The 27,498-nt window shown below is 37.9% G+C and overlaps 1 protein-coding gene across 1 annotated transcript in view; it reads left to right on the forward strand.

The window, feature by feature from the left end:
• hpca (hippocalcin) overlaps positions 1 to 27,498 on the forward strand; it is a 49,701-nt gene that overhangs the window by 15,028 nt on the left and 7,175 nt on the right. Inside the window, exons 2-3 of the mRNA XM_067424997.1 lie at positions 19,844 to 19,990; positions 23,833 to 24,114. Coding sequence (XP_067281098.1) covers positions 19,895 to 19,990; positions 23,833 to 24,114 — 378 coding nt within the window. The 5' untranslated portion in view covers positions 19,844 to 19,894. The remainder of the gene's footprint in view (positions 1 to 19,843; positions 19,991 to 23,832; positions 24,115 to 27,498) is intronic.

Below are 27,498 nucleotides of genomic sequence, written 5' to 3' on the forward strand. Positions count from 1 at the left end.
TCTCTAAAATGGCTAGAAATAACTTCAATTGGAAAGCATATATAGAAAGAGCACAACACAGAGTTACAATTACTTATAATGGAAGAACAACAAGGAAACAAATAGGTAAACAGCCTGGAAGAAGAAGAGCAGTAAGGATTTGTGCTGGAAGGGTAGGGAAGCAAAACAGAGGAAGAGGTAGATAAGGCAAAGGACATAGGCACGTTTCTGATGAAATGCGGACCACTACTGTGGACCATGTTCTCAATAATGACCTTACAATGGCTGAGACAGGTCAAAAGTTGTATCCGAATGTTGGGAGAACAACCATTTCCACAATCATTTAAGCGTTTTGTAGACATAACTGTATATGTATTTCAACAATGTGCACTGCAATCTAATGCTGTATACTTACTGTAATACTTCATATTACAGTAGCATTTTTACACTTACAGTAGCATACTACACTTGCATCTTAGGGGTGTAACGGTTCTCGGTAAAAACCATACCGTTCTCCACCCACTGTTTGATACACACTTACCCTGCAGTTCATATCAAATCTGACGATGCATCTATGTTTTTATGAAAATAACAATGCGTAAAATCATTACGCTATCATGGCTATCATGCGATATCATGGCTATCCTGTAGCAAACATTGTAGGTTATGTGTTAGGTACGTAAACAGTCTAGAAATTAACGTGTTCATGTGTAACAGTATGTACTGGATCTGTGCATTATATCTTAAAGGGAAAGAATTTATGCTTTCTGCTGTCTGTGTTTTAATGTTAATCAAACAACAAATTATAAAGATATCACTCACTGATCTTGACTGAACAGCTTTTGTAACTTCAATAATGATTCATATGCATCTTTGCTCTATTGCATGCATTTGTGCGGTTGCTTGTAGTTTGATTATTTGTTATTATTATCTTATTTCCCTGAACATTGCACGTACCGAAACTGTGACCCTAAAACTGATAAAAACCGAACCGTGAGTACAAACCCGATTCCAAAAGAGTTGGGACACCGTACAAATTGTGAATAAAAAAGAATGCAATAATTAACAAATGTCATAAACGTCTATTTTATTCACAATAGAATATAGATAACATATCAAATGTTGAAAGTGAGACATTTTGAAATGTCATGCCAAATATTGGCTCATTTAGGATTTCATGAGAGCTACACATTCCAAAAAAGTTGGGACAAGTAGCAATAAGAGGCCGGAAAAGTTAAATGTATAAATAACGAATAGCTGGAGGGCCAATTTGCAACTTATTAGGTCAATTGACAACATGATTGGGTATAAAACAAAACTCTCAGAGTGGCAGTGTCTCTCGGATGTCAAGATGGGCAGAGGATCCCCAATTCCCTCAATGCTGCGGCAAAAAATAGTGGAGCAATTTCAGAAAGGACTTTCTCAGAGAAAAATTGCAAAGAGTTTGACGTTATCATCATCCAGTGCATAATATCATCCAAAGATTCAGAAAATCTGGAACAATCTCTGTGCGTTGTCGGTGAACACAATCCACCATGCCATTCGCCGTTGCTGGCTAAAACTTTTTATGTCAAAAAAGAAGCTATATCTAAACATGATCCAGAAGCACAGCCATTATCTCTGGGCAAAGGCTTATTTAAAATGGACTGTGGAAAAGTAGAAAACTGTTCTGTGGTCAGGCGAATCAAAATGTGAAGTTCTTTTTGGAAAACTGGGATGCCATGTCATCCGTACTAAAGAGGACAAGGACAACCCAAGCTGTTATCAGCACTCTTCAGCTGCATCTCTGATGGTATGGGGTTCCATGATTTCGTGTGGCATGGGCAGCTTACACATCTGCAAAGGCACCAATGCTGAAAGGTATATCCAAGTTCTAGAACAACACATGCTCCCATCCAGACGTCGTCTCTTTCAGGGTATTTTCCAACATGATAATGCCAGACCACATACTGCATCAATTACAACATCATGGAAGAAGGATCCGGGTACGGAAATGGACAGCCTGCAGTCCAGATCGTTCACCCATAGAAAACATTTGGCGCATCATAAAGAGGAAGATGCGACAAAGAAGACCTAAGATAGTTGAGCAACTAGAAGTCTGTATTAGACAAGAATGGGATAACATTCCTATTCCTAAACTTAAGCAACTTGTCTCCTCAGTCCCCAGACGTTTGCAGACTGTCCCCAGATCCCCAAAAGAAGAGGGGATGCCACACACTGGTAAACATGGCCTTGTCCCAACTTTTTTTAGATGTGTTGATGCCATGAAATTTACAATCAACTTATTTTTCCATTAAAATTATACATTTTCTCAGTTTAAACATATGATATGTCATCTGTGTTGTATTCTGAATAAAATATTGAAATTTGAAACTTCCACATCATTGTATTGTTTTTATTCACAATTTGTACAGTTTTGAAATGTACACAACAAATACACAATCTGAACTGTTACACTTACTTACATTTGACAGCAAATCATTTTTTTTTTTATCACTGTATCATACTTATTTTAACGTATATCTAAGTAAAATGCCTTCTCTTACGAGTAAAATTGGATAGCAGGACTTCCGGTATTGATTAGATGGTTGATTTCACAGTAACTTTACATGAGCGTGTGACGACAGCAAAGCTGACATCATGTAAAAATAGGGGAAATTAGCATGCATGGTCACACTTTATAATAAGTTCTCATTTGTTAATATTAGTTAATGTGTTGATTAACATGAACTAACCATAAGCAATACCTTTGTTACTGTATTTGTTAATCTTTGTTTACATTAGAAAATCCAGCTGTTCATGGTTCGTTCATGTTACTTCAGAGTGCATTAACTAATGTTAACAAGATTTGAATAATACTTTAGAAGTGCAGTTCATTATTAGTTTATGTTTACTAATGTAGACTATAACTAATGTCAACTAATGAAACCTTATTGTAAAGTGTTACCGCATGCACAATTAAATATTATTAATATTAAATTGAGTAATACCAATAAATGTCTAATATCAACCTGCTTTCATTTCACTAAACTGGATGCCATTTGATGCCAGTACCAGTGCAATTAATTAAACTGATAGTGAGCATAAGTATACAACTGAATATAAAAAGCATTCCTTTCCAATAGGTGGCTGTCAATTTTCTTTCAATGTCATTTGCTTTTAGTTTGTAAAATGCTTTAGTTAATGCTGCAGCCTAATTGTTTTATACATTCAGATCCTGATTTCATAGGACAGATCTCAGTTACATTATTAAGTTGTTTTTTGCATCTCGTTCTGTCATGCCGCTGCTCTGATGCTGTGCCAATGTGGATGAAGGCCGCTGGTCCCTTTCTGTGTGACCCACATACTGTAACCATAAGTGCTTCTAAAAGCCTGAGTTTCTCTAAGGAGCTGTGCTCTGGTTGACCTCATTGTAACACCTTTTTCAAACACTCCATCTTGTCAACTTGACAACTGGAGGTGTTTACAACTGAGAGGTTTTTCATTGACAATTTAGTATTACTAATGCAAGCATCATATTTGCACACATTTTGATGCTTTTTTTCATCATTTACTCAACACTCATGTCACTCATGACATTCATAGACATTCATCATCACAGACATTCTTTTGACTTGGACTTGTACGAAATGATACTGTAACACCCTACTACAGTAACCACCTATTCAAGCATGATTATTCATAATGAATGCAGAACATTTATTATTTTTTACTTAAATTGATCAATACATTAATTAGACATGTTTTTATTTTAAATATTGAATTAAACCATTAAAATAGAATCCTGAAAACATAAAACTGAAAACAAAGAAATTGGTAAAAAAAAAAAAAAAAAAAAAAAATATATATATATATATATATATATATATATATATATATATATATATATATATATATATATATATATATATATATATATATATATATATATATTTTTTTATTATTATTATTATTATTATGATTTTTTTATAGGGCCCTAAATTATTTATTATATGATAAAAAATTTATTCTAATATATTATTGTTAAATTCTTTAAGTTTTATTTTTTCATTTAATCAGATATGCCTTTTGAAACAGCTAAAACTGCATTTTAAATTGCAATCGCAACTTTTATCAGAAAAATTGCAATTTAATTTTTTTATTGTGCAATACTGCAACTATCGCACAAAATAACCAAGCAAATGCATGGGAAATGTGAAAAACACCTCAGCAACTATGTATTACCGCCCTGACAATCATCTACAATACCCTAGAAAAAAGTGGCACCGATGTTTGCAAAATCTAGAGAGCACTGAAAAAAAGGTGTTTACATGATTTAATCATGTACATCGGTTCCACAGGAATCATTTAAGTTAAACAAACATCATTTTTTTCACATAACTTCAACATCATGGAATTAAGTAATTTTTAAAGGAACTGTATATAATTAATGTATTTCAATTAATCATAAAATTGCCCTGATGTGTCACTAAACATTAAGAAATCATGTTAATTTCAAATACTTCTATCACTGACAACAGTAGTCCGGTCAGGATATTGTCATTTAAAAGTTGTTGTTGCAGCCCTCGACTGATGTTGATGTTGACATGTTGTGTTTTGGCCTGAAGCGCCACCCTCCACCTATTTGATACACCTGCAGTACCAGTTTTGGCCACAATCTTACATGCACTTCCTTTAAGTAGTCTCAAAATTATTTTAATATCAACAGTGTGTGCACAGAGGGGCTTGAGACCTTGCCTCGTTAATCTATTCCCAAGTTTATTTTTATATTTTTGTGGTCACTTGACTGATTTATAAGACTACTAATTATCTTTCATTCTATTAGCCAGCAATAGCACATAATGAATATATCAAGTGCCATCTATGAAATGCTCTTTAATGACATGTGCTGTCTCCTAAGCAATCGCTCCGCTCTTCTGCACTATGGTAACCCAGTATAATTTAAATGGCTCTAATTATTTCAACATAATTAAACATTAAACACATTAAACAATATAAAGCCTCCTCCTTATCTAATTTTGCCCAAAAGACATAAAATAACACCTAAATTCAAAAGTTTTACTCTTCTCGTCAAGTCCCAAGCAAAGCATGCTGGGACTTACAATTTAAGCAAAAATTCTTTCTGAGTACTTCCAAGTTCACATTCACCCCAAATAATGTAATCTAGTAGATGTCACATTTTAAAAAATAACATTAAGTGAAAGCAAAGAAATACTTTTAAAAGAGAAACACAATTTTATAGCATATATATACTATTCAAAAAAATTATTCAAGTCCTTCATAGATATGACACATTTAAATAATTTTTACTTAACTTAAACATACCTAAATTTGACACAACTTAATTTAAATGTGTTCAATCAACCTGATATATTTAAAACTGATTGCATTTGAGTGAAATGAAATGAACGCATTTGAGTGACGAAGCACGCGATCGTGTTGTTTACTGATGTTTACTCACGCGACGATAGCCAACAGCTTAGACATGCTGAAGCAGTTTTACTCACCGACCGTGAACCTTTATCGCTGGGACCGCTCCGTCAAAAACACACTTCTTTGGTATGATTTGGTGAAGTCCTAAATCTCCTCACTGTGTGCTTCAAGTTTCAGCTCACAAAATGTGTCCCACAAGTAAGATACTATACTCCTAATATATGTTTGTTTCCTCTTTTCATGATCTAACCTTTATCTGGTCATAATTGTAATATGTTGTTAGCTGGACTATCGTGCTTGTGTACTATCGAGTTGCTCATGAGAACGGTTTGTGTTTTTGTGATCAATATAACTCTAATCTGGTCATAATTGTAATATGTTCATTAGCTGGACTGTCGGCTCGTGTTCTATCGAATTGTTCATGAGAACGGTTTGTGTATTTGTGATGGATATTCACTTTTTCACTGAATATTCGACCTGGATTAGTAATTCTGCCATAGTCGTTGCCTGGGTTACGTATGTGTGGGGCGGAGCTATTAAAATAGGGCCGATACCCTTTTTGGGGGGTATTGGGCGTGTTTGTTTTAGTGATTCGAAATAACAACAACGGTTACCAGAAAGCACTTAACCTACCTTTAATGCAGTTGAGAAAGACGGCGCATATCTTTGTATTGCAACGCGTCTCTAGACATGCATATCCTGTTTTTAACCACAAAAACGCATCCTGCGTGAATGGCCCTAAACTGATTAAAATATAAACAGTGGATTTTTATCTCAGAGCTGTTATTTAAACAGTCAGCTTGCCTCGCACATTTATTTTACAGCAACAGCAAGCCAAAGAGGGTAAGGTTTCAAATGAACTATGAATTTGCATTTTAAACACTTAGCTACATTATGCTCTAGATCTGTCCACGCAATAAATGCACATTCTTAAATGAGCACGTTTTTTTAAGCAAATTTCAAATTAGAATAAAAAATCTAATCAGAGCTGCATATTAATATCTACAAGATATTCACGAATACAACTCCTCGTAATTACCTTAATAGCACAATATTTCTAATATATTGAAAATATTTCTGCCCATTTTCATTCATGTGACTGCAGCCTCTGCTTTTCTGCTATACAGACTGAAGCAGCGTGCCATTATTTTCAGTTAATTATGGAAAAAATACTGACATTTCTGCAGAGGTGGACAGTAACTAAGTACATTTACTTGAGTACTGTACTTAAGTACACTTTTTAAGTATCTGTACTTTACTGGAGGATAATTGTTTCTGGATACTTTTACTTTTACTACATTTGAAAGACAAATATCATACTTTTTACTCCACTACATTTCTATCTAGGTCGAAAGTCGTTTCTGCAGCAGCTCTGAAAGTCGGTGGATGATTTTTTCCATCTTTAAAAGTTTTTTTGGTTTTGTTGTTGTTTCAGACAGTCTGTCAGGAATCACTCTTTAAGGTTAATATACATTTTCCCAACTTTTTTTGAACACTGATCTGTTCATAGCAAAATGGAAGAAGACGGTTCTTAGGCACAAGTGTGTGCACCCATAGCCAAACTTTGAAAGTATGTTTCAGTTAAAAAAAAATCAAGATTAGTTTAGTTGGCATACACTTGGTGCATGTCTTATAAAATATTAACAATATAAACATCTGGGAGAAAGAGAAGAGGAACGTTGGGAGAATATCAGATGTGTATCAGTGTATTGGATCCGTGCATTCGGCCTTAAAGTGACAGCAGCTTTATAAAGAGCTGTAAGCATATAAGTTAGTCGTATGCTAGTATGTCAGATGGAGCATCACTGACTGGCTTAAACCATGATGACAGTGTGCATTTATACAACAATAATAAAATAATGCATTGGCATAAAAAAGGAAATTTACTTTGATACTTAAGTACTTTTGAAAACAAATATTTCTGTACTTTTACTTGAGTAAAAATCTATTTTTACAACTTTCACTTGTAACGGAGTAATATTTGACCAGTAGTACTTTTACTTTTACTCAAGTAATAGAGTTGTGTTCTTTGTCCACCTCTGCATTTCTGGTAATAATCATTTCTGGTGTTATTTTTGTGATTGTTTGGGGCATTCTACAGCCCTTCATCAAAACTTACACCACAGAGCCCACCTCAGATTGTTTTAATCAACACACAAATCATAAAAACAAATGAACATCAGTTCCTATATTCAGATTGGGTGGGCAAGCCAGACGTTTGGATGCTCTGCCCATGCCTAGAAACGGTATCTAGTGTCCGGTTTACAAATGCCGTGGGCACACCGCTTCACCATCTGGAGTCAATGTTTGTCGGACCAGCTCACATAGTAATGGTTTTGTATGATGTGTGATTGCACAATGGCCGTTTTGTGAAAGGCTAATTACATTTTATCGCATTAAATAGTTTTTTATGGGTTGAGGATACACATATTTATTGGATGGAAAACCTGCCCTCAATTAAATTTAGTTTGTCCGATGAGTTATTTTTTTGAGTGTAGATAACAAAAAATATGATTAAGTAAATTGGACAATGTGTGTTTTCCTTTTCCTTTTTCAGTGAGGCTTTTATTCTGTGTTCTCACACAACTTCCTCATAGTCACTGACAGAAAGCATTTTATTACAGGTCAGTCAATATTGTCATTGGTTAAACAGAATAACCCTCAGTCACTGTATTAAATGAACTGCATTTGCAGTCTAACCAAATTATTGTTCTTGAAACAATAAACGACAGATGAGCAGTTATTCTCTTTCACCATCTGCAACTCTATCCAGCTTATGACAACACGCATACATATGCACGTGTGCACACATACACATGCACTCACGCATAGGTCACAGAGGTCATTCAGTCTCCAGTGATTATCAGGCTTACGCTCAGAGCAGGTTCTAGACTCTTTTGTTTATTATGATCAAATGATCTGCCTACAGTATGCTTGCATGAATGACGAGACTTTCTTTATGCCTCTCTTGTGAGGGTTGAGAAGGGATTGTGTAATAAAACCACCGGTGTGTCAGAAAGCTTGTTAATTGAGGTGCAGGTCAAACGCTAGGGGAGATCCTCATAACGCTATTGTCCATCTGTCTGCTGATGCCATGTTTTTCTCACATTTAATCTCTTTTTTTCTCTCTCTCTTGCTCTCTCTCAGAGTAATATCTCTAATGCTCATGCCATCATATGACGTACTGTAATACGATAAATGTGTTATATAGCTATGATTAAAAACAGCGCTACAGGTTGTCTTGTGGTTAGCTTGCAAACCATGAGCTAGCAAAACAATTAATTAATAATTAACTAACACAAACAATTTGATTATTTGGAATTTCGGTTGTATGATGTGATAAATAATTTAATTAGAATTTTACGACAATGGGAGTGATGCTTGACAATGTAAAGTCATCATAATAGGGTGTTCTGGGTTGTTGCCAAGGTTTTACTATGCTAATGTGTTCTGAGTGGTTTTAGTTCATTTCTATACACTATACGGTTGCTTTTGTGTTCTACTTGGTTGCCAGGGAGTTGCTATGCTGTTTCCAAGGTCTTCTGGATGGTTTTTAGGTCATCGCTATACAGTGGCTGCTGGGGAGTTCTGCATAGTTACCAGGGAGTTGCTATGCTGTTTCCAAGGTCTTCTGAGTAGTTTTTAGTGCATTGCTATAGTTGCTATGGTGTTCTGCATGGTTGCTAGGGCATTGCTATGCTATTGCCAAGGTCTTTTGAGTGGTTTTAGTGCATATTTATACAGTTGCTGAGGTGTTCTGCATAGTTGCCAGGGAATTTCTATGCTGTTGCCAAGGTCTTCCGAGTGTTGTTTAGTGCATTGCTATACAGTTGCTGGGGTGTTTTGCACAGTTGATATTCAGTTGCCAGGGTTTTCAATGTTTTTTTTTTGCATTGATATTCTGTTGCCAAGATCTTAGTGGTTTTTAGCGCATTACTATACAGTTGCTTCGATATTCTGCATAGTTGCCATCAGGGAGTCGCTATGCTGTTGCCAAGGTCTTCTGAGTGGTTTTAGTGCATTGCTTTGTAGTTGCTGTGGTGTTCTTCATAGGTACCAGGGAGTTGCTATGCTGTTGCCAAGGTCTTCTGAGTGGTTTTAGTGCATTGCTTTATAGTTGCTGTGGTGTTCTTCATAGGTACCAGGGAGTTGCTATGCTGTTGCCAAGGTCTTTTGAGTGGCTTTTAGTGCATTGATATAGCTGCTAGGGTGTCCTAATTGCCAGGGTGTTGCTATGCTGTTGCTAAGGTCTTCAGGGTGGGCTTCATTGCTATACAATATTGCTGGGGTGTTCTGCATAGTTACCACTTGCAAGGGAGTTGCTATACTGTTGCCAAGGTCTTCAGAGTGGCTTTTAGTGTATTGCTATAAAGTTTTTAGGGGTATTCTTTGTGGTTGCTATGCTGTTGCTGTTACCAATGTAACCCCATGTGGGCTGGGCACCATGAGTGTATGACACTTAAATAAAAATATTCATTCGTTCATTCGTTCATGTTTTTTTAGTTGGTAAGCTGCTCCTAAAGTGTTCAGAGTGTTTTTTGTGTGTTGCTGTAGTGGCAATAGTGTTCTGGGTGGCTGTTAGGGCTTAGCAGGCACAAGTAACAAGCGACATTCAGGCACCAAATACTTAGAAATATTCTTTCAGCCCATGGAATCTTCCATTCGAGGAGGCTGGGATTATCACAGAGACTTGGATTTGGTACAAGAGTGGTTTGCGTCATTTCCTGATACCATTCTCCCCTCTCCTCCTCATAATTTCCTGTCCTCTCTCTGCTGTCCCATCAATAAAAAAAATGGTAAAAAGGCCAAGCATCTCTCTATCCACACCCAGCCAAGTGAGATCAGCTGAAGTCTCTGTTGGCAAGAGGTATGAAATTACGTCTACAATGTGAGCTGACTGAAGGGACCTCACTCACCGAGGACACAGCCTCATTCTTATTTTTACCTTCTTCATTAGTGTCCTTTCTCCATCTTCCTCTTGCTCTCTCTCTTTCTCTCTCTCTCTCCCTATCACTTTCTCTCTCTGTCTGTTCTTGTTATTATGTCCTCTAGCCCCTTGCTCTCTCTTGAGTAATGTGAATTAGATTCATTGATTTAGGTCAGGGCTCGACCCCTACTGTCTTTTTTAAAAGCTGTACCTGACAGCTGGATGAGCGCTTGCTGTTCAAATGTCACACTAACCCTAGAAATGTCTTTAAAGTGTGTTCAGACACTGATGTCACGTCACAGGTTTGTTCAGCAGCTGATTTGAAATCTACATTTAGATATAGTGATTTACTGTGTTGTTGTAGACTTGTGGAATGAGATTGGCAGGCAGCTTTTAGCCTATGTAAGCTCCAAATTTGAGGGATTTGGGATTTCAGAAAAAATCTAGCGTTTTTTTAGGTCTGCCTTTCATGGACACACCCGTGAGAGGTGTTCTTGTATATTGTCAAAATGTCAGCACAGGGATTAATTTTGTGTATGTGTTGTGGTGCAAAAACAGGTTGTAAATTCTCTCCTCACTACCAGAATGTGTAATGAGCTGCCTCGTTGTCTACTGCCTTCTAACAAACCATAGTGTACATCATATAACCTCAGAAGTGACTGATTTGGAACAAAAAGGCAGCACTTCATTTAGCCAAACAAAAAGAATTTGACATTAGCATGTCGCTAAGATAACTGTGCAATATAAGCAAAAAAACATGCTTGATTATTTTTCCAAACTATTTAACTTTTTTTTTTTTGGTTAAAAAGGATCCAAAATACATTTTTGAGTGAGTACTTAACCAGCCAGTGTGCTCAAAACTATTACAAAGGTAAGCTTGTAATAATGAGTTATAATCTGAGTGGTACTGGTATTTTTTTTAACGAAATTTTAGCATTTGAGCATGCCACCATTTGTCTTTGCATCATTACATCACGTCTGTATACATAAAGAAGGAGTCCAGGGTAGGCTATATCGCATGCGAGGATGCTGCAGGTGCCGGATCTTTTATAGCCTTTTCTTACAGTAGCTGAAATAATTAAACATTATTTTTATGGCGGAGTGTAATCCAGAGAGAAGAAGAAGAAGAAGAAGTTTGATTTATATGCAATCCATTCTCACTCCCAAGGCATCAAAATCCGAAGCATGGTCAAGTGCCTTCCACATTAAAGATGCGAAAGGTACCCCTAAGCCATCCATATATTGACATGCAGGCCGGGTACTCCATTCATTTCAGTTGTTTACCCAATGTGTCAGATCAAGACGCATTTAATTCTTTGCATTTGTAAAAGCTGACATGATTTTATTAATATTTAAAGGCTACTTTTATATTTGTGAGCAACTAACACAACTCCTACCCTAAACCTACCCACATCTAAATAACATACAACTCAACAGGCAAATAATAGTACAGTCCCAGGTATTTCTTGCAAAAACTGACCAAAAACAGTGTAAAACTATTAACTCATGTTGCATTCCAAGTCTTCCGAAGTAATAGGATATCTTGTAGGATGATCTTAATGTTTTAATCACTTAAATGTTTTAATGTTTTAATTGGTGATCCCCCTGCTTCGTGAACACACTCATTCATATCTTGTTCAAATAATACACACGACTCTTGAGCATGACGCAATCACAAGACACACGAGAGCCAATGACATTTTACAGTGAAAGCTGACGTAATGACGCAATTGGTCACGAAACATACGGGAGCCAATGCAATTTCACGACGTAACGGTGTTACGTCAAGTATTGTGACGTAACGGGTGGCAATATTTGAAATCTGATGTGTGCATGATCTTAGGCGGATGGAGACGATGATTGCTTTTCGTGATTTTCTTTTCACAAATCCATCGTTTGGCCCCGGAAAACTTGGATTATTTGCACTTTCTGAATCCAGAGAGAAGAAGAAGAAGAAGTTTTATTTATAAAAAGTTTATTTATAAAAGTTTATTTATAAATCGTGGATGCAGTCGTATGTTATATCTTGTGTTTTATATCATGTTCACATAAATGGGTAGGTTTAGGGATGGGATGGGGTTGGGTTACATGTTAAAACGTGTCTAAATGATTAAATTGAGAATCACACTCCAACATGTCATAAAGGCAAAATCATAAACCAATAAAATATCATCATGACGATAATGTTCCTATACCCAGTGGGTCTGTGTATGACGTCAAAGGTTTCTCACTGAAATTAATGGAGCACACAGCGCGTCAAAAAATGATGCCTAGGGGTACCTTTAGCGTCTTCATTGTGACGGCACTTGACCATGCTTCGGATTTTAATGCCTTGGGGGTGGGAACGGGTTGTTATATAGTGCCTTTCTAAAGCTCAAGGTCGCTTTACACAAGACAGTAGACAGTATATTATTATATGTTAGACAGTATATTTGCAAAGCCACATACACAAAAGTACATTTGCATACTCACATACACAAGACAAGCACAGGTCTTCTATAGCCACATTATTCGAAATACCAATTAAATAGATATGTCTTTAGCTAGACAAAGCTAGATTTAGATAGACAAAAAACCAAGCTCAGATGATCTGAGGGACTGGGATAGAGTAGCCTAGAAATCTAGACGCACCCTAGCGGCAGCAAATCTAATCTGCCGCGAGTATCGTCTAGCAACTGTCAATACAAGTCTAAGCTGTAAAAACCAAATTCTGGTCGGGCCAATCACATTGTGTAAAGAATCGGTGGGCGGGGCTTAACATAATGACGGCAGAGTTGTGCTTGCGTGCTACTAGTAAACACAGAAACTGGCGAACGGCGGTCTTTCGAATCAGCTTTGAGCGTGACTGGAAGAAAAGAACAAAGAACGGCACTGAAGTTAAAAGGGAAGATATGTTCGGAGTTTTGCTGACCGGATATGGTGAAAGTTTAATCTTCACATGTTTACTAGCTTCAACGAGCTCCGCTTCACCTTTGTTGCTCTGGTTGGTGTAGCGCTATCCTATCGCGTGCAGAGGGAGATTAAAAGACAACCGTTTATCCCGCCCTCGGATTGAGCTCTGCCAATGGTGAGTTTCCAGACCAAACATCTTGATGTGGGTCTGGCTTGTCAGGCTAGGGCTAGAGAGTAGTGGTGGAGTAAGTCAGACAGATGGAGGTGAAAGACCATTTAATGCCTTAAATGTTAGACGTAATGTCTTAGAGTGAATACGTGATGCCACAGGTAGCCAATGAAGATCATGCTGTAGAGGAGTTATGTGAGCAGAGCACCTGGTGGAGATGGCAACTCTGGCTCCTGAGTTTTGAACTGTAAGCTAGAAATACCTTTTTTAGGAAGACCAAGAAATAGAGCATTGCAATAATTCAGACGAGATGTGATTAATGCATGAATTAATATTTCAGCATCAGCCTGAGTGAGAGAAGATTGAAGACGTGCAATATTACGGAGATGGAAAAAAGAGTTTTTAACAACAGAAGAAATATGAGAGGCAAACGTTAAAGATGAGTTAAGTAAGACACCAAGATTACGGACAGATGAAGAAGGCTTAACATAAAACCCATCAATTTCAAAGGACAGTTAGAAAGGTCCAAATGACACTCATCAGTAACAACTGGAGATTCACCTAAAGCAAAAGTTTACACTGTACAGAAATGTAAAAGAATGGCAGCCACACAAGCTTCGGTTTCAAACAGACTGCAGCTTTAAACACAACCCCATTCCACAGCCGAGTTCATTGGGCAACTCGATGCAGTTACCTAGTGAGAAAAGGTAAAGGGTTAATTAACCTAAAAATGTAAATTCTGTCATTAATCATTCTCCCTCATGTTGTTCTAAACCTTTGTTCATCTTCAAAACACAAACCACTTTTCACTTCATTGTTTGTTTCAAATAAAACAAACAATATACTATTCTGAATATACTTTACAATTTATACAATGATTTTGATCATCTTTAATAATTTATTGTCTTTTAATCTTCATTAAGGGTCTGTTCTCAGAAAATATTGAAATGGTGTTTGTAGCATGTTATTAATTTGATTAAAACCGTTAATCATTTGATAGCCTTGATTTAGTTTTTTAGAGCTTTACACAGTACATTATGGGATTGCCTTCCCCACAAGGGAAACATCACAAAATTGTGGTATATTAAGAGGCAGCTTAATTATGCAACTTTTTGGAACAGCTGAGGTGCCTGGAAAAAAATGAAAATGTGATGTTTATCTGCTTACCCCCAGTGCATCCAAGATGTAGGTGTCTTTGTTTCTTCAGTAGATACCCAAAAAAAAAGATTTTTAACCTCAACCGTTGCAGTCTGCCAGTCATAATGCATGTGAATGGGTAACATCTCTATGAGATTAAAAACATGCTTGAACATGCACAAAAACCCTGCTGCTCTTGACGACACATTGATGTCTTAAGACATGAATCGATTGGTTTATGTGAGAATCTGAACAGTATTTATGTTTTTTTCTATATACCTCATATCCAAACAAATCTCATCTAGTGTTCCCATCCGTCAGTACTTACATTAAAATTAGAATTAATTAAAAATAATGTATCTTTTTCTAATAAATCTTAATTTGTGTTCCACTGAAGAAACAAAGACACCTACATTTTGGATGCACTGGGGGTATGCAGATAAACATCACATTTTCCTTTTTGGGTGAACTATCCCTTTAAAATGCTGCCTACAGAGACAACTCAATAGGTCTTGGAATTGGAAAAAAGGGAGAGAATATGAAAGGGAGATTGTTAATGCAAAGGTTGCGCAATTAGAATTAAACTTTAGAGGAATTAAAAGGGTCTTAAGCAAACGCAATGAAGGAAGGGATAGAGCTGGCGGATTATAAAGGAAGAGGCAGAGAAAGAGATGGCGGCTGATTTAGAGAGATCAAAAGTCGCTTGTCGGGTCAGATTGATTCTCTGATTACCTCTGTTTCTCATAAATGGATGAGAGATAGAAATGCAGGAGCGGGGAGAAAAATCAATTCTGTCATCCTCTTTCCTCTGCCTTTTTATAGATGCAGGAATAAGATACTCTTGTTGTGAGATTCATCTTTTGGCTCTTTCTCCCCTCCTCTGATGCACTCTTAACGCCCTCCTTTCATTTCTCTTTTCTGTTCTTGGCCTTACACTTTTATTTCACTGGTGTGCAGTGGCTCATTCACTCTCCACTCTCTTGCTGGCAGGGATTTTAATGAGGCTCTTGTGTTTCAGATATTCAGCCTCTTCAGCCCTCAGGCTTTCCCACACAACAACAACAACCACAACTCTGGGGCGATTTCACTGAACAGTTGTGGCACTTTTGAATGCGGTACACTAACCGCCCGCAATCTGGTTTAAACGGGCAATAAATGAGCCGATTATTTAAATAAAGTCTTTCTAGTCAGCGCAAACATGCTTATGACTGTGCTTGAAGACTTTTTTGTTTATGTTGTGCTGAGTGATACTGCAGTTGGCACTAGTGACACCCTGTGGTGCGGATGCAGCATTGTGTAAATGCGAAACAAACAGTGCGGTTCTTGGTGAATTGTCACCTCTGTCTTTTTCCCAGAGAGCACAGCATTACTCTCCTCTTCATTCATCCATCCCGACACAGCTGGATTAGCGGTCCAGATGTTGCTGACCCACATAGAGGAGTGGAACAGCTGTCTGCAGGATGGGGTGGGAAGGCTGTCCTGGATTTTAACAGTCAGAACAACCACTAACACATGTGGGACACTGTGGAGATAGAGAGGATTACCCCTTAAGCCCAAACATCCAGAGGGAAGAACAAGAGAAACTGCAAAGAACAAGAAAAGGAGAAATTCTGTTTGAGGTTGTGTGGGGTGTGTGCGTGAGAGTGCTTTGGTATATCCGACTTTCTTGTATTTGCTGTCATCAGGGGTTTTCAAGAGCACTTGTCCCACTTCTATGTCATAAATAAGCTTTGTTTGTAATTTGTGTTTTTGGGCACTTTTGTATTTGCAGGCTTTTCCAGATTTCCACATTTTATTGCTCTGTTTCCCGTTCATAACTCAAGAGGCTTAAAGTCTACATGAAAACAGAAATGATCCCATTTCCTTACTTCATGCGCCGGCATGGTGTTACTCTGAATGATTCATCTCTGTAGCCTACATTATTACACAAAGTAAAGACTTTGATAATGTTACTAAAGATTTATATTTCAAATAAATCCTTTTTAACCTGATAAAAATGTAGCACCGTTTCCACAAATATTAATCACCACAACTGTTCTCGACATTAATAATAATATAAGAAATGTTTCTTGAGCGGCAAATCAGCATATTAGATTTCTGAAGGATCATGTGACACTGAAGACTGGAGTAATGATGCAGAAAATGTAACTTTACCACCACAGGAATAAATTATATTTTAAAATATATTCAAATAAAAAAAAGCTATGTGGTTACTGTTTTTACTGTATCTTTGATGGATTGGGGACATTTTTCAAAAGCACTAAAAAATCCTACAGAGTACAGACCTCAAACTTTTTAACTTTTGTATGCTAAATTGTCCAGTTTTTTGAAAACCATAGAGAAGACTATGACAGTTTTTTTTAGTTGGAGAAAATTCTAAGAGGCAGGATATTTAACCTCCTTTCTAGGAGAAACAAGATCTCACTTGTGATTTTCCCATTGGAATTGGCCAAGGGACAGTTATGTGAGAAAATGTAAGTGGATGAAGTCACTACATTCTTTATACAGTATATTGCCCTCGCCTTCCTCCAGATGTCTTTTGTTCCACTCGTCTTGGCTGGAGCTAAGTACTATTTTTCTTTTTCTTTTAACCAGGATCAGTACAGCCTTCTTTTATGAAGTTTAATGAGTGTAGAGTGCTAAAACTAGCGTGACATGGCCCAGTGTGAGTGATGACATTCGAGCCCTGGGGAACGGCACTCCTTTCAGTATATCAGCAAGGTGTCTGCTACACAGAGAGAGACATGTCACTTGACATTGCACTGCTTCCCAGTTGGAGCTTTTCCAACTGCAGATGCATACACAATTACTCCGTCCTCCAGTTTCAGTTTTACATCGTCTCTCAATTTTCTGGTTCTTGTAGAAGGGCAACATAGAGTGCGAACTCTGTAGAAATGCAGCAGATGTCCACAGGGCTGGTTAAAGCACAAACTCAGACGACATAATGAAAACAACAATCACGGCACAAAACCATTTGTGTGTCTGCTGATCAGTCCAACACCAACACTGAGCGGTGATGCTCTTTCATCACCACTGGGCCTCCCGCCAGTGTAAGCTGCTCCTGCTCTGCATTCTTGCCATTGTTGTTATTTTTTCTCTCAAACACCCCCCACCCCTCCCCAGCTCACACACTCTCTCGTTGGCCTCGTTGTGATCTCTGTGCTAAATCATTTGCTGTTGCTTCAACCCTAAATGGCCAAGTCTGGAGATCAGCCTCTAGCTATAAGCATAACGTTTTTGGGACATTTAATCACAGGACTAGGCTGAGGTTGAAGACTTTTTAAACCTCAGAGCCTGACAGGGAGATGGGGGGGATGGTTGACAACCAGTAGGAGGGAGTTTGCAAGAAAAGTTTTTGAATGGCATTTTAAATGTATGAACACTACTATCTAAGGCCCCGTCCACACGGAGACGCATTTAGCTGTATACGTATACATTTTATACCGTATCAGCGTTTCGTCCACATGGATCCGGCGTTTTAGAAGCATGAATCCGATATTTTTCGAAACCGGGTCCCGAAGCGGGTAAATCTGAAAAACGATCATCTTCCGTTTTCGTGTGTACAGCGAATCCGTATATTTTCTGAAACAGTGATGTCATCACATTACGTCCACCACGGTGAAGAGTTAAGGGATACAACTACAGGCACTGGGTATGCGCACATTAATATTGCGTCATTTAATTAACGTATCTGCATTATTGTAAGGGTATGTTTTGGGTTGGGGTAGGTGTAGGCATTAATAAAACACATCTGTTAAGTAGTAAATGTATTTATTGTTATTTTATTGTGAGATTTTGCCTCACCTCCGACCACTGCTATACCCCTTTCTAGCCACAACTCTTCTTCTCCGTTTTTAGTGTATTTCTGTGGCAGAATTACAGCGCCACACACTGGCCTGGCATGCAAATTACATCGTTTTTAGTCCGTTTTCGTAATCTCGTGTGGACGCAGATATTTCTTGAAACGAGGGGAAAAAAAGATCGGATTGGGAAAGCGCTGGCTTCGTGTGGACGGGGCCTAAGTTAGAGCTGGACGGAAAATTGAAAATTATACAATTATACTATTGTAATATTTCACTGTAAAATAAAATAAAATAATTTAAGAAAAATAATACATGATAATAACATCAAAACATCAACATTTTTATTTTATACCTAAAAATGTACATTCTCTCATCATTTACTGACCCTCATGTCATCATGTCAGCTAAACTTTATTTTTACTGATTTGTTATTGGCTGTTTTTATCGGAGACCCACCCTTAGCCACGCCCATTCATAAAACGATGACTCCTCTCCTACCCCAGATCATGCTTGTGAAGAGCTAAAAAGTTGCTTTAAATTATTTTCTCCTCACCTGATCTCTCTCTGGTGGGGTTTATTTCTCTCCCGAGAATATACACACTCAGCATGGGGTGGAAAATCAAATCAGACATGCTGCTATCATCTGTAATCGTGCAAAAATGAGCCTCCCTGAAAGTGATACAGCTTGGAGAATGTTCTTTTTCTCAATGCTTATGTAAGGTAATTTAGCTAAAACTCAAACCAGGCTTTTGCCTCTATCACATACTGTCAGATAATCGTTCTTCACTGAGCTCAAACTGCTCCCTTTGCGTTTGAGATAAATGTGCCTATTGCTCAGTGCTGGGAGCTTTCATATATCTGAGAGTCTTGTTTGTGTGTACTGATCCTCCTCCAGTGTTTTTGCCACGGTGCACTGCTTGGCCTCGGATCGCTGCCCGTCTCGCAGTAATTGTGGGCGGCTCTCTTATTAATTAGAGCAAGTAGCTCACTGTGCTCTCAAAACATCATGGGAGAACGGCTGTTTTTCTACCTCACATTTGGACCAACTAATTTGTACATTTCCTTTTGCAGCGTTTATTAACAGCATACGGACGTTTATGTATTTTTATCAGAGCACTTTTTGTACTCAGGATGTGAGAATGAGTCAGCCCAGAAGGGTGCTATTAATTCACTAATGGATATGTTCATACACACACATATACGAACATCGTACACCAACACATTGGCTCTAATTATCTATGTAATGTCAGGGGAGACATTAGAGTTCACTGAGCCCCGATGGGTGTCACAACAGAGCAAGAGAGTTCAAACACACGCGAAGATTTGGAAGAAGCTTGTGGTTTTTAATTAGCTTAAATTTCATGTTCACAATACCATGGCGGCATCTAATCACTTGACCCCTGACCTCATAACTAAAATTCCTTCTTATCACTTGAACTCGTAACCTACTCTAAATGTTTTCAGGTCTCACCTCATTGATCCTGGTATCATCTTTGCCAACAGGTCTGACCCGGGGCCTCGGTATTGTCACTGCGCACACAGAGACGTATCATTATGGGAAAACAGAACAGCAAACTCAGGCCCGAGATGCTACAGGACTTGAGGGAGAACACGGAGTTCACCGACCACGAGCTGCAGGAGTGGTACAAGGTCAGAGCATCTTGAAATATGCTTGTTCTTTTCTTGAAAATCTTTCTTTATAATAAACGGCACTTGGTTTTGATATTGTGTTATCTGATGCAGTGACATTTATACATTTTAAGTGCACTGAAAAAAACAAAAAACAACTTTTTCTTACTCTGTATTTTTGTCTTGTTGTCCAGCAGGGCCGTAACCACCATAGACATCGAGCGGGACAATTTTTTTGCCCCAAAAAATTAGAAATGGACAAATTACCCCCAATATTTGATATTCTTGATGCTGCTCTGCTGTACTCCATTACACACCGCTTTGTTTGTTGCGAGATGACAAAAGTAAAATGTTACATTTTTAGGTTGGTCTGCCTCAGCACTCTAACAGCACTCATCACTGTCAGAATGAGATGGGGAATCGACTCAAAGAAGGCGGGGCGTACTGTTAGTGCGAATTCCAAAGCGACACTTTAGTTATAGCAGTGAAAGTGCATCGTAAGATGTGAGTAGCTAATTGATTAATATTTGACAGCTGTTACAATAAAAATGTTCAGTGACCAACAGTAATATGGAGCGATGCAAACTACTTAGATAAATCAGACTACTAGATAAACCAATAAGACCAATAAGACCCCCCCCCAACACACACACACACACACACACACACACACACACAAAAATTACAGCCTTATTGTCCAGTACAAATAAAATAAAATCTGCCAATGGGGTAAGAAAAATAGACTTGTTTTTAATTGTTCAGTTTCCATTGGCAAAATGATAAATATTACAAATATTATCTTGTTTTATGCATTCACTCACTAAACTTTGATGCCCTTTTTAAGAAAATAAAGCTTAATAGACCAATTTGGAGTAGACGTCACAGTTACGTTACGTCACTTGCAGCTGCGTGCGCATTGTGGTGGTGGCAGAAAAACACCTGGAAGAATACAGGAAAAGTCTGAGTATACCATCGTCGAAGACGCCCTTTGAAGCTAAACGTAGACATTGGCATGGTTCCAAGCCATTAAACGGACAGACTGGACTGATGAAACCTGCGGTGATTAGTCTACTATTAAAGCATGAATTATAAACACTATATCTATGTAATATTCACAGTTCACAGGGGGCATAATGTATTAGCCATACAGTTACAGCATGAAGTAATATTTAAACCTAGGCCTATAACATTTTTATCTATTTATATCGGGGGGTCTGAATTGCTGGATATGAACTCACAGATCTGAGGAAAAATGACAGAATAACAAGTTTATATCCCACAAATAATCCAGCTTCCAGCCACTGCAGAACTTTCATTGTCTGCATCAAACACCAAATTGGTAGCCTGACGTGGTCATACTCAATTCTAGTCAGAATATGAGTCTGAAACTGCTCCATTGGGCTGTGATTATGGGGCGTGTTTCAACCGAACCAGGAAAGCCATCAATTGGATAGACCTACAACCAATCAGAGCAATGAAGTGACGCATTGTCAAATGTCAACATAGTTCAACTGCACTGTATTGCCAAGTCTGCGTTTTTTTCTCCGCGGGTTGAAGCGACTATTATGTGATATACCCATGAGAGCGTATTTTAGCAGGCAACCTTGCCAAAATAACACATTTTACCCCCCAAATGCCATTTTTCTCCCGGAGAACACCCCTGAGAAGCTATTGTTTAGGGCTAGTAGTTAGCGGGTTTTGTTGTAAAAACTTGGCAACCCTGTCTGCACACGCGCTGAAATCAGGCTGGAATACACGATCTTTGCCGGTGTTGTAAAAAAATAGAAGAATTTAATGATACACAGAGTACTTACCCAACATGATCATCATTTCTGAGAGAAATATGAAGGTGAATGCATATACAAACAAGCTCTCTGTTTAGGATTCGAACAAATATAATCCAAGCCCCTTTGATGACGTGCATGATTACTTTACTGTTGATCATCTGTCCGTCATCGTCTAAAACCTGCCCTGATGATTTTATTGGTCCGAACAGTTTCTGTTCGGGGATAATTTACTCCTCTATGATAGCCTGACAAGCCAGACCCACATCAAGATGTTTGGTCTGGAAACTCACTCAACTCCAAGTCTTCCAGAGTCACGGTCAAAGCTGATTCGAAAGACCACAGTTCGCCAGTTTCTGTGTTTACTAGAAGCACGCAAACGCAACTCGGCTTTGTCATTATGACCCCGCCCACCGACTCTATACACGATGTGATTGGCCCGGCAAGAGTTAGGCGATTACAGCTCAGAAGGGTATTGACAGTTGCCAGACGACACTCGCGGGCAGATTAGATTTGCTGCCGCTAGGGTGCGTCTAGATTTCTAGGCTACCTCTATGAAGCAAGGCCAGACCGAACTGCCCGACCTAAAAAAATTGTGGTCGGGGCTAAGTTCGGCTGGCATCCAGGCTACCAAATTGGTCTATATCTTAAATAATTTAGCTTCTCAAGAAAATGAGTCTTGATTTGAGAGTGCAAGAATAAAATATTTGTACTGGAGAACTAAGACATAATAAATAAATAAAATAAAATGTTTTGAAATAGGTGTCTTTGGTTCCAAACACTTTTTGGCCTTTGGTTATTTATCCATATGCATATTTGAACATGAAAACAGTAACCCTTTCCCAAAAAGATGGTTAAATATAGCATTTAGTGTATGTCTCTGTAAGTGGTGATCATGGAAAATGACTTACAGTAAATATGTATCCCAGTATTGGCTGCCTCTTGTGCAGGAAGGTTAAGGGGAAATGTGTGTGTATATATATATATATATATATATATATATATATATATATATATATATATATATATATATATATATATATATATATATATATATATATATATATATATATATATATATATATATATATATATATATATATATTTAAGCCACTGTATCACGAGCCACAGAGTCTCTGGGGCTAAATAAGTTCAGATCATATTGTGCATTTAAGTACTGCTGGAAATGACTGTTAGTTTGTGTAGTTTGTACACATTTTGTGTAGTGTAGATGTAATTTATGGTCTGACAGGCTTGTGGAATCAAACTATATTTCTAATCACTTTCTGAGGTACAAGACTGATAAAATACACAGATTATACAATTACACAATTATGTGCATCCTTTGTGTTTCATTATGCGCTTAACATGTTTCCCGTCTTCATTGGGAAATTAAAAAAGAAAGAAACACTGAAATTTCCAGCTAGTTTATGTTAGTATTGTTTTAAATCACTTGACAAACATCATGTCGCAATTCTGATTTCCCATGAGGGAATGTGAAGGCAGCAATAGATCTTCTATGGCATCATTATACTGCCAAATGTCAAAAAACCCTCACTGCAACATAAGAGCAGTACATCCATGTAATTCCCACGTGTGATTCTCTCACTTACAGGCAGATTTCCTTCGCCCTCACCCAAAACTGGATTCATGCTCTCAAATATGCAGTGCTCTTTTATGAATTGCCTCTCAAACGTTTAGCCTGTGCACTCATGAATATCTCCATCCTCTTGTGCTAGAATTGAATTCTCTTTGCTCCTGTATTAAAACATTGTCATTGTGTATTAAACGCTCTTGGCTGTATCCACCAGAATAGGCTTACTTGAATGCCAGATGAAAATGCTGAATAAAAAAAAAAAGTACTTTTGACATTTGGCATAATAACGCTCAACCATCCATCTTGTAATTAAACTCACAATCACCTTGCCTGTTTCTGAAAGATGAAGAAAATAAAAACATCATCATGAGAAATCATTTATTTTGGGATGCTTGTACCTCTGACTTGAGATGCCATATTCTAATGAAGGAGCCTCTTAAAGCATGCCACTAATGACAGTATATGTTGTTCACTCTACACAGGGTTTCCTCAAAGACTGTCCCAGTGGGCATTTGAACGTTGAAGAATTTAAGAAGATCTATGCCAACTTCTTCCCATACGGTGATGCCTCAAAGTTTGCTGAGCACGTCTTCCGTACATTTGACACCAACAACGATGGGACCATCGACTTCCGGGAGTTCATCATTGCTCTGAGTGTGACATCACGGGGGAAACTGGAGCAGAAGCTGAAGTGGGCCTTCAGCATGTACGATCTGGATGGCAATGGTTACATCAGCCGTGATGAAATGCTAGAGATTGTGCAGGTAAGAGTCATTCTGCTATGCTTCTGCTGTAGTATATTGCATCCATACACTGATTTTCTCAATGCTGTGATGATTTTAATAAACAAATAGGCCTATGGATTATTTGGAGATTAGGCTATTGATGCTGCTAAAATGCTAAGTGTCAAGGTTAGTGTGCTCAATAATCATGAACTTTTGGTTATCTTGTCAAACTGATTTTTAGCTGGTCTTCCAGCCTTACCAGCTGACAAGTGGTCAAACAACCAAAACTGACTGGCCAAACCAGACTGGTCATACAAGCTAACAGACTTAAGGCCCATTTACACCAACAACAATAGCTATAGCATTAACTATTTTAGCTTCCACACCAGCGGACAATATTGTTATGTTGTGTGGTCTGCCACTTTAAATGCTCGAGCTCTTTAAAGTCTGGTGGATTTTGGTTAGCTCTCATCGTTTTTGTTCATCAGCGGGAAAAACTTTCGTTTTGAAACTGATTCCAACTCTACTTTTTCTCTTTGACCTTTATAATCGTGCCGTGGACTCTGCTTTTCTTTTGTATGTCAGATTTTTAGAAATATATCTTTATAATTATAGTCATCATCCTTGGTGTGAATGGGCCTTAAGTCTTTTTCAATGGGATAAACATACATCACGTTTTTTTGTGTCCTGTCCCCGACTGGAGTTGTTCCCCTGAAATGTCGCCGTTTTACAGCATGTTTCAAACACCCTGCAAATACACTGCAATAAGGGGTTTGGGATTGTTTTGCACACAATTTTAAATGTCAGCCATCACAATGTAGCAATTCCCACATACACTCACCTAAAGGATTATTAGGATTCCTCATTAATGCAATTCCTCATAATTGCAATTATCTAATCAACCAATCACATGGCAGTTGCTTCATTGCATTTAGGGGTGTGGTCCTGGTCAAGACAATCTCCTGAACTCCAAACTGAATGTCAGAATGGGAAAGAAAGGTGATTTAAGCAATTTTGAGCGTGGCATGGTTGTTGGTGCCAGACGGGCCGGTCTGAGTATTTCACAATCTGTTCAGTTACTGGGATTTTCATGCACAACCATTTCTAGGGTTTACAAAGAATGATTTGAAAAGGGAAAAACATCTAGTATGCAGCAGTCCTGTGGGCGAAAATGCCTTGTTGATGCTAGAGGTCAGAGGAGAATGGGCCGACTGATTCAAGCTAACAGAATAGCAACTTTGACTGAAATAACATTACAACCGAGGTATGCAGCAGAGCATTTGTGAAGCCACAACATGCACAACTTTGAGGCGGATGGGCTACAACAGCAGAAGACCCCACCGGGTATCACTCATTTCCACTACAAATAGGAAAAAGAGGCTACAATTTGCACGAGCTCACCAAAATTGGACAGTTTAAGACTGGAAAAATGTTGCCTGGTCTGATGAGTCTCGATTTCTGTTGAGACATTCAGATGGTAGAGTCAGAATTTGGCTTTAACAGAATGAGAGCATGGATCCATCATGCCTTGTTGTGCAGGCTGGTGGTTGGTGGTGTAATGGTGTGGGGGATGTTTTCTTGGCACACTTTAGGCCCCTTAGTGCCAAGTGGCATGGTTTAAATGCCACGGCCTACCTGAGCATTGTTTCTGACCATGTCCATCCCTTTATAACCAGCATGTACCCATCCTCCTATGGCTACTTCCAGCAGGATAATACACCATGTCAAAAAGCTTGAATCATTTCAAATTGGTTTCTTGAACATGACATTGAGTTCACTGTACTAAAATGGCCCCCAGAGTCACCTGATCTCAACCCAATAGAGCATCTTTGGGATGTGGTGGAACGGGAGCTTCGTGCCCTGGACGTGCATCCCACAAATCTCCATCAAATGCAAGATGCTATCCTATAAATATGGGCCAACATTTCTAAAGAAAGATTTGAGCACCTTGTTGAATCAATGCCACGTAGAATTAACGCAGTTCTGAAGGTGAAAGGGGGGTCAAACAGTATTAGTATGGTGTTCCTAATAATACTTTAGGTGAGTGTACATTCTACATTATACCAGGTACTTGAAAGTAGACAGTGATCTGAATTAATGTGTGTGCTCAAAATTAGCCTAAAATGCAAAATAATGAACAAAGTTAAGGATGGTAAATATCATTTTCCAAAAGCACAAAACATGATAACGTTTGAACATTGTTTAAAGTTGTAATTACTGTATACAGTATATTTACAGTATGTGAAAATAAAAATATAAAATACATTTAGAAATGGTTTACAAATCTTAAATACAGTTTTATTTATCATGTTCTCTTATTTAATTTGTTTTCTTTTGCAATGCTTTTTTGATAATAATAATGTATTATAATAACAATTATTTATTTATTAACATAATAATTTGTATTATTTATAAAAATACTAAATGTATCATCCCCATGTTTTAATTAATAGAAAATAAAAAATTATAATCCAATGATATTTTGACCACTGAACTAGAAAATATCCATGGTTTCCATTTTTAGAAATGTGGTCGCCTCATCTTTCAGTCAAAGTTTTCAAAAACATTTAGGCTTATTGAACACATTAGTCTTATGACAGTTATAATTTGACAGATAGCATCTCACAAATTATGAATCAAGAAATCCTCTTGTTTGTTGTTGATTTGTTGAGAGAATGTGTGTCCTTATAATGTTGAATGAAAGAAAAAAATGTTTTTTCTTTTATGAAATGAATCAAAATATATAATTAATGTTAAGCTTTTTTTTTCTATCTTATATGTTACTTATTATTAGCGCACATAGCCTTACATGTTTTCACTGCAGCCTCAATATTTTCTCTCCTTTGTTGTTTATTAAAATGTATTATAGATCATAAACCGACATAGACAATGTTCAGGATAGCATACTACCCTAAAATTGTACTATGTCTGCATAGTATAGTATGTACAGTATACTGTGTGTATATACTACACCATCTAGTTAGAAACAAAAGATTTGTATTCTGACTAAATTACTTTTTTTAAACAATTTTTTTAATTGCATATATGTTTTAAATAGCAAGCAAGTAAGCTTCCATTTCAAACTCATACATACAGTCGAGTCATCAGCAGTGACTTTTTAAGTGCATGTACAGTACAAGGCTTCATCATTTTCAGAAAGCACAGTCACAGAGATGAGGAGCCTGACCCCTGGTGGAGAGATCAAGCACAAATATTAGCGAGCTGTCCCCGATGAATGCTCCCCTGTCTGTCACCCTGTGCTGTGGGAGTAGAGAAGCTATTAGCATGTGCTTAGCATGCTCAGTTGGTACCAGTCTCCCTCAACCAGGCTTGGCGAAGCTCCGTTCTGTGCGATGCCTGACAGGCGAACCCTGTGTGGAAGATCGCTGCGATAGGGGAGGGCCATAGGACCCGCGTTGGCTC

The sequence above is a fragment of the Pseudorasbora parva genome, chromosome 19 (assembly GCF_024679245.1).
Source record: "Pseudorasbora parva isolate DD20220531a chromosome 19, ASM2467924v1, whole genome shotgun sequence".
Taxonomy (NCBI): domain Eukaryota; kingdom Metazoa; phylum Chordata; class Actinopteri; order Cypriniformes; family Gobionidae; genus Pseudorasbora; species Pseudorasbora parva.